The sequence below is a fragment of the Sorex araneus genome, chromosome 4 (genome assembly GCF_027595985.1).
Source record: "Sorex araneus isolate mSorAra2 chromosome 4, mSorAra2.pri, whole genome shotgun sequence".
Classification (NCBI taxonomy): Eukaryota; Metazoa; Chordata; class Mammalia; order Eulipotyphla; family Soricidae; genus Sorex; species Sorex araneus.
Window position 1 is genome coordinate 27,721,451 of NC_073305.1, and position 12,659 is coordinate 27,734,109.

Consider the following 12,659-nt stretch of genomic DNA (forward strand, 5'->3'; position numbering starts at 1 on the left):
CCAGTAGCTGGAAGTGCACTTACCTTGCACTCGGTCAACCCAGGTTCAATCTCTGTCAATCTCTCACATATGGTCTCCTGAACATCTAGAATATTGTTATTGAAGATTCAATTTTCTGCATCTAGAATATTCTTAGGTCACCTCTGAGGAGTGACTCCTGAGCACAGCTAGGTGTGACTCAAACCCTCTTCAAACAAAGTCCACAAATATATATTTGAAAGCTTTAAAATTAGTAGCTAGTTTCCTAAAACCATTACTTTTTTAATTAAGAATTAAAAACCAAAACTCATTTACTTTACAAAAGTTAATTTGAAACTAAATATGGACTTTAATATAAAGATACATTTTTCTTTTGTATCTTTAACTTTCTCTGAGTGTTAGAGCAGCTGTAATGCTACTACTTTACTCTCAAGAACAAATTGAAACAAATCAGGGAAACTACAGGATAATCAGTATTGATAGAAGATGATTGGTAGAGCAATCAGCAGAGGCATTCATTCTGTCTTTTCTTTGAGGGATATCATTGACCAATTTTGATAACCTAGTTTGTAGATTACAGTAACTGCTATCTCTTAAGAATTATTTTTGAACTCCATCAGTACAATATGGAAATACCTGTTTAGGAAAGAAAACCGTCTATTGCTCTAGAAAAATTTGGCATCAGTTAAGTTGGTGTTAAGAACCCTGATTGATTTAGCAAGCCATACATTTCTGTGTCTGTGCCTTTGATCAAAAGTCAGTGTACATATTTTCTGAAATCACTTGAAAATACAGAGCCTACAATGCCATTCAGCAATGATATTCATTACCATAAATTGACTATATTTTAGTCTAGCAGTAGTGATATAAAGATATTTGTGAGCCTTTTTTCCCCTACAGCTTTGCTCAAAAATCCATCATCTAAATAGAGCATTAAATGTCAGTGTCAATTTCCATAGGCTCAGATTGAAAAGTAGGAAAATATAGCATCTGTGAGTGGGAATGGAGAGTTTGTGAAGATAGTTACTTGTTAAGTACCAAGTTACTTAGAAATTTTTCATAAAGAGAAGTTTGTCACTGTCATCCTGTTGCTCATTGATTTGTTTGAGCGGGCACCAGTAGCCTCTCTCATTGAGAGACTTACTGTTACTATTTTTGGCATATCCAATACGCACGGGTAGCTTGTCAGGCTCTGCCGTGCGGGATCGATACTGTCGGTAGCTTGCCAGGCTCTCCGAGAGGGGCAGAGGGATCGAACTCTGGTCAGCTGCGTGAAAGGCGAATGCCCAACCACTGTACTATCACTCCAGCTCAAAGAGAAGTTTATTTCATTGAATTAATTTTAATAAAATATATATTCTTATGGAAAAATCAGAATTAGTAGATCTGGTGTTACATGTATATTTTAAAATAAATTTCCCATCAAATTTTGAATACCGTTATTCTAGAATATAATAGTTTGTGCTCTCTGTTCTTATGCTTCACAATTGCCATACAACATATAACTATGCAGATCCAACTAATATGTTGACTACCGAGGGTTTGTTTGTCTGCTTGTTTAGGAGCCATTCCTGGTAATGCTTAGGGCTTATTCCTAGCTCTTTGCTTGAAGATCACTGCTGGAGGCTCGCCTTGAACTAGGGTTAGCTCTGTGTAAAGCAAGCACCTTATCTCCTTAAAATATCTCTCTTAAACCTGTTTTTAATTTTTATTTCCCTGATAAATGGTGGTTTTAAAGTGTGGAATAATGGCTTATCAGAAAGATTCTTTCCATCTATACAGGTTTTGTAGCTGTCCTATGGCTATGGGGATCCAGGAACCTAGAGCAACAGATGCTCAAAGATTCGCATTTGCAGTATGACATGAATAAAGCCACCCACTAGTGCCATAGACTCGCAGCCATGTGACAAAATGTATTAGGAAAGACAATTATTAAAATAGAGGCTGAAGGAATATGCTATGTGCACTAGCGAACAGGTGGTGGAGAGAGGAAGGAGTTTGTTATGGCCGAGAAGAAGCTGCTGGAGTATTGTCCTTGAAGCTCCAAAGAAAAGGCAAGGTTGAAGTACAGTTAACACCCAGGGATGTCTGCTTCCCATGTCCCAAGCCATTGGCCACTAGCAACAAGGCCAGTTGATCTGTTATTCTCTGAATATGCCATGTTTCCACAGCAACAGCCGGGTTACCAGAGAAGACGGGACCCAGAGCTTTCTCACGGGCTCTGCAATCTCCAGTGGTCGAGGGGCTGTGCCAGGGAGAATTCCAACATAGGATCTCTATAATATTCACTGGGAAAGATACATTTCCAGAGAAGCTCATGGGTCTATGCCTCATGTTTTGGTTTCTCATAGTAAATCCAAAACAAATATTTGTTGTTTGAATTTAAAAATACTAGAGGCAAGCAAAACATAATACAGAAAAGATTCTCTGTCTAGTACTCCTAGAAGAAATCCATTAATGTTGATAATAGGTTGTCAAGGGCATTTTCTAAGTAGACAAGCACAGAGACTTCCTAATACTGGATAGGCTGGCTGCAGAGGTGAGGGATGCAGTTCTTATAAAGGAGCCAGAGACAGTGGAAATTTGGGGGAGCTGAGGTGTTGGCCCTGATGCTGGAGATACCAATGCTTAGGCAGCCAACCTAAGGCAGGCATGAATTGGAATATCTTACACACATTCATTGATAATATTTTAGAACTAAGATATGTGACCTGCTTGGATCTCTTTTCATGTTCCATGAACTTTTAACTGCTGTACTTTGTGATTTTTGGTGACCTGCCAATGAACAGTAGGTAATAGGAGGTGGTATTTCAGATTTTTTGAAATCAAAGTGGAAAATAATGTATTCATGGTTTTCCTGTTTGAATTGCAGAGGCACATCTCAAATGCTCTATCTCTTGTAGTGCAGGATAGCAGGTCACATGTGATTTCTTTGCCTTGATCTTTACTTCATCAAGAGCCTTTATCAAAGTTTTGTTGAATTTTATTAAAATTAATTTATTAACTTGTTTTATTGAAAGGGGCTGGAGCGATAGCACATCAGGTAGAGCATTTGCCTTGCACGCGGCTGACCCAGGTTCTATTCCTCTGTCCCTCTCGGAGAGCCCGGCAAGCTACCAAAGTATCTATCTCGCCTGCACAGCAGAGTCTGGCAAGCTACCTGTGGCATACTTGATATGCCAAAAACAGTAACAAGTCTCACAAAGGAGACGTTACTGGTGCCCGCTCAAGCAAATCAATGAGCAACAGGATGACAGTGACAGTGACAGTTTTATTGAAATTAGGATTTCATATTGTTTATCAGTAGTTGAGTCTGTTGAATTATAATAGTATTTATTTCTTCAGTTATGATACAGTTTTATCTCATCGTGTTAAATGAATAATCAAATTTTCTCTCCACTTCATATATTTATGGCAACTTACAAAACACCTTTCACAGAATAATATATAAAGTTTTTTAAATTATTGAATAATTACAATTGATACTTTAATTAGGACTAGATTCTCCTATGATTAACGTAGTCAGTTAATCACACATATTTCACTTTCAAAATCATAGTTTTAATAATTTCAGTGACATTAAAACTGTGGCTCAGATTCTATAATTTTCTCTCTGTGTATATAAAGTTTTATTGGAACATAGCCACTCTAATTTGTTTATATACTTGTACATGGTTTGCCCTATAGCAAGAAAATTGAATATTCTGCGATATTTCTCTCATCATTTATAGAAAAATAATGCTGACTCCTGATCTATAAATGATTTATGCTTTTCGGTCCAGACTTTTTAAAGTCACTGTCACTGTCACTGTCATCCCGTTGTTCATCGATTTGCTTGAGTGGGCGCCAGTAATGTCTCCATTGTGAGACCTATCATTACTGTTTTTGGCATATCAAATATGCCACGGGTAGATTGCCAGGCTCTGGCATATGGGTGGGATACTCTCGGTAGCTTGCCGGGCACTCCGAGAGGGTCAGCTGTGTGCAAGGCAAATGCCCTACTGCTGTGCTATCACTTCAGCCCACTTTTTAAAGTAAAAAATTTAAAAAAAAAGAGTAGTGAACTTTTACTCTTTCAGGAATACTTTGTGGTCTGCATGTAGCAAAAATAATTTTTTCAAGTAATAAATATAAGACATTCACATGGAAATTATAATAAATTTATATCATGCATAGTGCCATATGTCAACTTGTGAGACATTTTTTATCTTGTAAAATTTATATTTACTTTAGGGGAATGGTTAAGATTATGAATTACATAAAATTATTTAAAATACAACATTTTTTACTATATTGTTGATGTTTTCTTAGTTGTCTCTGAGACAGAAGTTTTACTTAAAGAGCTGGAACAAATGCTACAGCAAGCACTAGAACCCGCAGCAACACCTGACGAATCTGAAGAGGAATATGGAGCAAAAATAAATACAGCTGAAAAGGTAGTTTTGGGAGTTACCTCTTTTTGGCCTAAGTAGAAATATCAGATCCCTTAAGCTGTATTTTTAATTATTAAAAAACTTATTTCTTGATTATCATGAGGTGAATAATAAACCAGCAGCCTGTTGAGAAACCAGAATACACCTATCAGACTTTGGGAAAAAATGCCTGTTTGAGCAGAGCAGCTTGTTTTTAGATCTTTGTGGTTGGAATGAAGAAGGACGGGGAGTATACAACTACAGAGAGACCTCTCCCCTGCTGGCTGCTGCCAGTCTGGACAGTCAGAAGGGGCCTGAATAAAAGCAACTGACTGGGAACTCTCCCTTGTCTGGTTCACTGATAGGCCTCAGGCCTCACCTCTGTAGGGGCTAACCTTATTTACCATACCAGAGGTTCAGATCTAAATTTGGCCTCTCCTCCACCCCTGTCCCACCCTTTTTGTGAACTACACTGGTTTGAGAAATGTTACATGTTTGTTTACTTGTCTTCAGGATGGTAACATAAATTTTAAATTGGTGGGCAGCTTCTTTGCACATTAGTTCCATGTCTCTGGATAGAATGAGGAGGTACAGCCCAGGCTATTTATACTGAGCAACTGTGTGGTAGGCGTGAGAAAAGTAAGTCTAGGTGGCAGTATAAAGTCCAAAGGCAGTATAGGTGGTCCTTAAGTAGTTCAGGAAACTGATGCCAATGGGGAGTCACGTATCCTTAACGTTTCATTCACTAATTCATTCATTTAGCATTTAGTATGCTTGAAGTCAAAAGAGCACAGTTGTCTGGAGCACTGATGTTTGGAATATAATGTCATATCCCAGTCCTGGTCCTATAAACAAAGGACTTGGGTCATTTGACAAAGTTGCTCATCTTTTCCTTAGAGGATGGTTTTGAGGAAAAACTAGGATAAGATCATTGCACGTTATAGTTGGTAACTGTCAATGGCAGCTACTAGAGAATTAAACAAAGAGGTAAGATTTTTGCACTCTGTCTCTTTTCATATATTCTCACTTAAGCAGCTACCTAACCTCAAGACTATTTTTACAGACAAAGGTTGGATTTGTGGATGGACATGGTAGTTTACACGTTTTGGTACAACTACCCGATTGCAAGATTTCATTCAGAACTTCAAGGGCAGGCATGCTTAAATATATCTTTCAAATAAAAAAGAAATAAAATTTAAAGTAAAAGAAATCAATGTGTTAAATAAATTTGAAGTTAAATAAATTTGAAGTTTCAACACTTACTAAGAGTTGAAAAATATTATAGTTTTCTTAACCAGTACAAGTGATTCCAACTTGTACCTGAAATGTGCTGTGTTTTAAAATAAATTTTTCTATTTATTAAGAACCTAAAAATGTTGTTATATATTTGGGAGAGGGGAAAACATTATATATTATATATGTGTACATATGTACATAATTTCCTTTTATTGTATATGACCTGTAGATTGTTGACCTATATCGTATATACATATCATTAATACTCAAACCAGTAGTTTTTAGCTCATGTTTTTATTTGAGCACCATATGCACAAAAAAACATTTGTGCACTGTTTTTCAGTCTTTGCAGTGTGACTTTTTTAAACATACAGACAGGCTGATTTTTATATAGATGTCCTGGAACTTTTATAGCCAGAAAATTGGCTTGTGTTTTGCCATTGTATCTAGTAACTTGATAGAACAGAAAAGCACTTCTGCTTTTTCATTTCTTAACAGTATAATACATAATTTCAGCATATCATCAGCAAAGAACATGGTTTTGTTTCCAATTTTAATAATATATGCTTTCAAAAAGCATTTAGAAAATATAAAAATCAACAGTTTTAATTTGCTGGCAGGCAGGTGAGTGCCTCCTGCTGACTGGTTCATAAGCCATTCTCCACACTGAAGTACAGAAGTCTGGCATTTGTGCGTGGTTCAGGATCCTGAGCCCTTGTTCACTTTTAAATGATAATAACAATGAAATTAGCCATCAAAGCTGGAAATTTTTCAGTTTAAAAGAAGTGATTGCCTCAGAAATTTCTTTTCTGTTTAAAAAATTTAGTTCATAGGAAAAAGTTACTATGTGTTCCAAAAGTTACCACATTTAACAGGTGTGTTTTGTTTTTAGAAAAAAGTAATTTCTTATGAGTAAATACACCGAATTTTATGATGTTTATATTCATTTCACATATGAGATGTGAAGTTTATTAATATCAAACATTTTAACCAGTAGATAAGTATAGTAACATGAAAAAAAGTCTAAACACATTTGTATCAAAATTAATTTCTATTTGTCATTTATATACTTTCATGGGATCATTTTTCTCACTGAAGTCACCTTCCTAATTATGTTCTTGTTTAGCTAATATTAATATTGTTTGACATGCTCTGACTCGGCAGCAATGGTAGGAAATTAATTTCAGGTTTTCATAAAATTCATCTTAATAATTTACAAATTAAATAATCCTCATACAAAAGATATAGTTAACTTGATAATTACTTATGTTAGGACATTTTTAAAATTTTTTCATTTTGGTAAATGAAAATATCTGTGTAATCTACATGTATGCAGTGTCTTTTCTCTTATATTTCATGAGAAGTTAATTTTACCGTGAATGAAAATTGAAATTATAAATCTAAATGTGTGTGAGCATTGTTTTTTATTAGTGTTATTTTTCCACTAAATTGTGTCAAAGTATCTCTATTTGTAAATAGTGTAGATGCTTATGAGAAGATGACCACAAAATGTGACTAAACCATTTTAAATTGTAATCCGTAAACAGTAATTCATAAACTAAGGACATATCAAACTCACAAAATTATAATTATCACGTTTTTCCAAAGCATAAAATTAAAACTATAATTTTATAATATCAAAGAATAGAGACACAACCAAAACAATGTTATACTATGTACTTTACTACATGTAAGGTTTATTATTTCCAGCATAACAGCAAACTCTATATAACTGTTGTGGTTATAGTAATTATTGTCTGCTATATGTTTTATTCAAATAATTAAACCTGGTGTTCAGATAAATTTAATGTTATTCTCATGAGTTATGTGATTGTTTTCAGTTATGCATCTGCGAAACTTCTACAGGCAGTCCATTTGAAAACTGTTATGAAGAGGACTATCTTATAATTGATGGCTCACAATTAAAAGCTGGAGAATGTATTGAAAATATAACAAATAAGTTTAAAGAAATAGATGCTTTGATGTCTGAATTTTAGGCCATTATCATTATTTTCCAAAGTTAATTACAAAATATTTATATCTTTAATTTTCCCACAGCCAAAAATATGTTATATGAATAGGTATGTATTATACCAAAACTTATTTTATAATGACTTTTTACTTTTTTTGAGAATATCCATTGTTCTTTAGAACCAATTAAATAGTATCAAAATTAGTGCTAAAGAGTTAAAATTGGGGCTGGAGCAATAGAACAGCGGGCAGGGCATTTGCCTTGCACGTGGCCAACCCGGGTTCCATTCCTAGCATCCTCTATGTTCCCCTGAGCACCGCCAGGGATAATTCCTGAGTGCAGAGCCAGGAGTAACCCCTGTGCGTCTCCGGGTGTGACCCAAAAAGAAAAAAAAAAGAGTTAAAATTTTAGAAATTCTGACATTTGTGTTTGTAGATTTTTTTTTGTCTTACCTTTTAAATGTTTTATGATGTTTGCTGTACAATACATGATTTGAAATGATTATATAGCTTTTTTATTTAAATGTGGCTGACTTGAATTTGTTACAGACTCATAATTCTTTGAGATAATTCAAGTATTTTATACTCAAGAAAATGTTTTTATAGTGTAATTAAGCAATTGCAAAATAAAAAGGAATAATAAAAAACATATACAGTAGATTTGGAGTTTTTCTTAAAAAAGAAAAAAGCCAGTTTCCTCTTTATATTGGAAATAGTCTTTTAACCACAATTGCCAAAAGTGCCTGATTAGTAGAGTATTTGTAGGTTTTTGTAAGACCAGAATCCTATACCATTTTTCACTGAATCATATCTCTGGAAGTGATAATGAGAAAAAAATTCATAAAACATAAAGAGATAAGTTAAGCTTACTAAGTACTCCTTTTGAAATATCACTCCCTTCTCCTCTGAAACCTTACTCTTTAGGGATTCTTTATGAACCATTCTTAAAGGCAGTAAACATGGAATCAACCTTGTAAAGATGGGTTAAAGAGGCATTTAATGTGGATTTAGGATTGTAATCCAGACATGGATCTAAGAAACCCCCTGAATCTTGTTCTTAGCTGTCAAATGGGGAGGGCATATATACACAAAAATGGAATTTTAAATGAGTTCTACAATACAAATCAAACTCAAAGTTAGTCTAGTTCCAGTTACTGCAAAAATATGCAAATTGGTGAAGAATGAGTAGAGCAGTGGTTAAGTTTTCCAGGTTGGTTCATCTGTGACAGCTGATTGTTCCCAGAGGTAGATGTTTCCGAGTTTGCTGAAGCGTGCCTGTACCTTCCTGCACATGACCGACTGACTCAACAGACTCCAGACTTGTGTGGTTTTATGCAGACTCAAATGGTTCTATTTAGTTTTGTTTCATTTACTTTTAACATTCCATGTCAGTTTCTTCCTAGATCTTGTTTTATACACACCCATCTCCAGTTTCAGCTTTGGATATTTCCCTGCCCATTTCTCCCTCTCAGGTCAGGAGGTGGAGAAAGGGCATTCCAAGATTATAAAAACAAATTCCAAAGTATAAGTTAGAAGAAATGCAAGAGAACTTCTGGGACTTGCTGATAGTTGAATTCCCTGATGATTAATGCCCAATGGTGAGAAGGTAAGCCACAAAAGGGAGGACCATGCATAGGAGCAAGGAACTCATAGTTTTAAGGACCAAGTAAAGATCTTTAAGCAATGGAATCAAGTGTATACTTCATAAAAGCTGAAAAGTGGACAGTTAAGTGAGAGTGTGAAACTAAAATTAGGGGTATCTTACAGACAATCTTGGGAATTAGGGGGATTCTAAATTCACATTAGTATAGGAGTGTTTAGAGATTGGATATAGGGATGATACAGAAACAATTAGGGATGCCAAAAGACTTCTGGTATTCACATGTTTTATTCACTGAGGTAGGACACGCAGATGAGAAATAGGATAAATACCACATTGGGGCCAAATGTGTGAGTTCAGCAAGGATTTCAGGCTATTCATGATTAGACAGTCTGCATTTCAATAAATCATGTTTTATTGTAGGAATAATCATGAGTAGGAATAGTCTATCACATCATATTTAAATTCTAAATGCAATACAGTAGTGAAAGTTGAGTTCTCCTTTTTTATTACAGCTGAATTTACTCCACAGCCCATCAGAAAAATAATCTTTCATAGCACTATGCTGCTGTCCACACATACTGAATGATATCTCAAGAAATAATAGATCCTATTTTTGTTTTTTTGTTGTTGGCAGTGGTGTGTAGAATCAACTATAAAGATGACTAGAACTACATTAGGACAATTTTACCAACAATTTGTATTTTTAAAATAAACCTTCATCTGGAAGATTAGTTTAATCATGTACAGCTAATTATTCTTAGTGAAACAGACTGTGCTCATGAATGTCAGATTTCATAGGTAAAATACAGACATTTCCAGACTGAGTTCTTCTTTGTTCGAAGTTGTTAAAGTCTGGAAATTCCACTAAAGCCTCTGTACCCTCGAGCAGCTTAAAATAATTTTGAGAACAGTATCTTGGGTAGGTCATGTCTGTAAAGGATAAAAAGGGCCTCTATACATGCAAGAATATGGACTTCTAAATTTAAAAGATGGAATAATCCTAGAAAAAAAAAGGTCAAAGTTTTCAACTTACATCTTTGTCTTTTGAGCTGAAAATAATAATCAATTGACAATTTTCCCACTGGTAAATATCCCATAGTCAGAGACAGGACATATATCAGACCAAAGCATAGCAGTTAGACTGTGGATCCAGAATGTCTTCCTTCAGATCCTAGGGCTGCCATTTACTAGTTCGGAGACCTGTGATATATTATGTAAATTTTCTGTTCTAAGGTTTATTTACCCTCCTATACCAAACTCTTAGGAGAGAAGCTTAGCTACCCCAATCACATTAGGCCAGTAGTTCATTAGTCTACCCCAATCAGAATAGCCCTCAAACTCACCAAAATAATAATGAAGACAAGAGACTGTACAACCCCAATCTAAAAGAACACATCCCCTGAATCAGAGCTAGAGGCCCCACACAAGTCATACAGGAGCACCAAAAAGGAATATAATATTATTGAAGGGGAAAGAGGATACCACCATCACCAAGTTCACCCAGCATCCTCCTTGGCTGGGAGAGCAGGGCACTGACTATGAACTGGAAGGATCCACCTCCATACTACCACAGCATCATGGGGAAATAATGCAGATCCCCACCATGAGGAGTAGATGAAGAAAAGAGCCCTGAAGTCCCAAGAATGAATACCCACAAACATAATCTCTCTGATGAAGAATTTAGAGATGAAATGGTGAGGATGTTTAATGAGCTCAAAGAAACAGTGCAACAGACATCCAATAAAATGCAGAAGGATATAAAAGAAACATTGGAACGGAGAGCCAATAAAATACAGGAGGAAATGAGAGTAGAAATATGAAAACTACAAATAGAGTATTACTAATAAAAATAAACTCAGTAGATTAAATAAAAAATTCAGTGGGTGCCCTCAACAGTAGAATGAAAACAGCTGAAGAGAGTATCAGTGAGCTTGAAGATCAGCTTCATGTACGCAGGAATTACTTCTGGGGTTGTTTGGGGGACCATATGGGATGCTGGGAATTGAACCCGGGTTGGCCGCATGCAAGCAAACGCCCTACCCGCTGTGCTAATGCTCCAGCCCTGAAGATCAGCTTCTGAAAGCATCAAGCAACAACAGAGGGTGGAAAAAGACCTCAAAATAGCCCAAGGGCAGGTAAGAGACATGTGGAATGTATTCAAATGAATAACATAAGAATCATCAGAGTACAGAGGCAACCTTAATGATGTAGTAACAGTTAAAGACTGCACTATTGAAAAGTTTCCAGAGCCGGAAATATGCAGATATCCAGTTCTAAGAAGCCCTAAGGGTACCAGCTAAAAGAGACCTTAATAAAAAGACTCCACAACACATCATAATAAGAATGACAAATAGCATAGATAACGACACAATACTGTGAGCAGTAAGATAAAAGAAGGAAATCATGTATAAAGGAGCATCCCTTAGATTTATTGCAGACATATCAGATAAAACCCTTCAGGCCTGAACACAGTGGTGGGATGTAGTGAAAAAACTCAATGAAATGAATGCTTCACCAAGAGTACTTTATCTGGCTAGACTCTCATTCACATTTGAAGGAAAGAAACAATTTTACGAATAAACAACAGCTCAGGAACTTCAGAGACTCAAAAAACAACCTTAAAAGAATGACTGAATGGGCTACTGCAAGACAAGACAAGCCCCACAAACACAACAAACTTCTGCAGAAAAATGGCACAAAACCCCATGACAGTAATTTCTCTCAATATGAGGGGTCTAAACACACCAATTAAGACACACAGAGTGGCAAAATGGATTAAAAACTTGAATCCAACATTCTGCTTGCAAAAAAACACATTTGAACGGTAGGAGCAAATACAGACTCAAAGTCAAAGGCCAGAAAACAATTCAGCTTAAGTAAAAAGGTAACAGACCTATACAAAGAAAGCTACAAAAGGCTACTTCAAGAAATAAAAGAATACCTAAGGAAATGAAGACTTGTTCCTTGCTCATGGATCTGGAGAATTAATGTCAAAATGGCAATACTGCCCAAAGCTTTCTACAGATCCAATGCAGTCCCTATAAGGATGCCCATGACATCTTTCAAAGAAATTAGTCAAACACTCCTCAAATTCAACAGAACAATAAATCCCCACGAATAGCTAAAGCAATCCTTGGAAAAAAGAAGATGGGATGTTTCACCTTCCCCAACGTCAAACTGTACTACAAAGTAGTAGTAATTAAAACAGCATGGTATTGGGGGCTGGAGTGATAGCACAGGGGGTAGGGCATTTGCCTTGCATGCGGCTGATCCAGGTTCGATTCCCAGCTTCCCATATGGTCCCCCAAGAACTGCCAGGAGTAATTCCTCAGTGCATGAACCAGGAGTAACTTCTGTGCATCGCCAGGTGTGACCCAAAAAGCCAAAAAGCAAAAAAAAAAAAAAAGCATGGTATTGGAATAAAAACAGACCCACTCAGACCAATGGAATATAGTTGA

At 35.9% G+C, this 12,659-nt stretch overlaps 1 protein-coding gene across 1 annotated transcript in view; it reads left to right on the forward strand.

The window, feature by feature from the left end:
* Positions 1-8,216, forward strand: part of ZCWPW2 (zinc finger CW-type and PWWP domain containing 2) — a 109,590-nt gene extending 101,374 nt beyond the window's left edge. The window contains exons 9-10 of the mRNA XM_055135093.1: positions 4,291-4,415; positions 7,469-8,216. Of these exons, the coding sequence (XP_054991068.1) occupies positions 4,291-4,415; positions 7,469-7,624 (281 nt within the window). The 3' untranslated portion in view covers positions 7,625-8,216. The remainder of the gene's footprint in view (positions 1-4,290; positions 4,416-7,468) is intronic.
* The last annotated feature ends 4,443 nt before the right edge of the window (positions 8,217-12,659 follow it).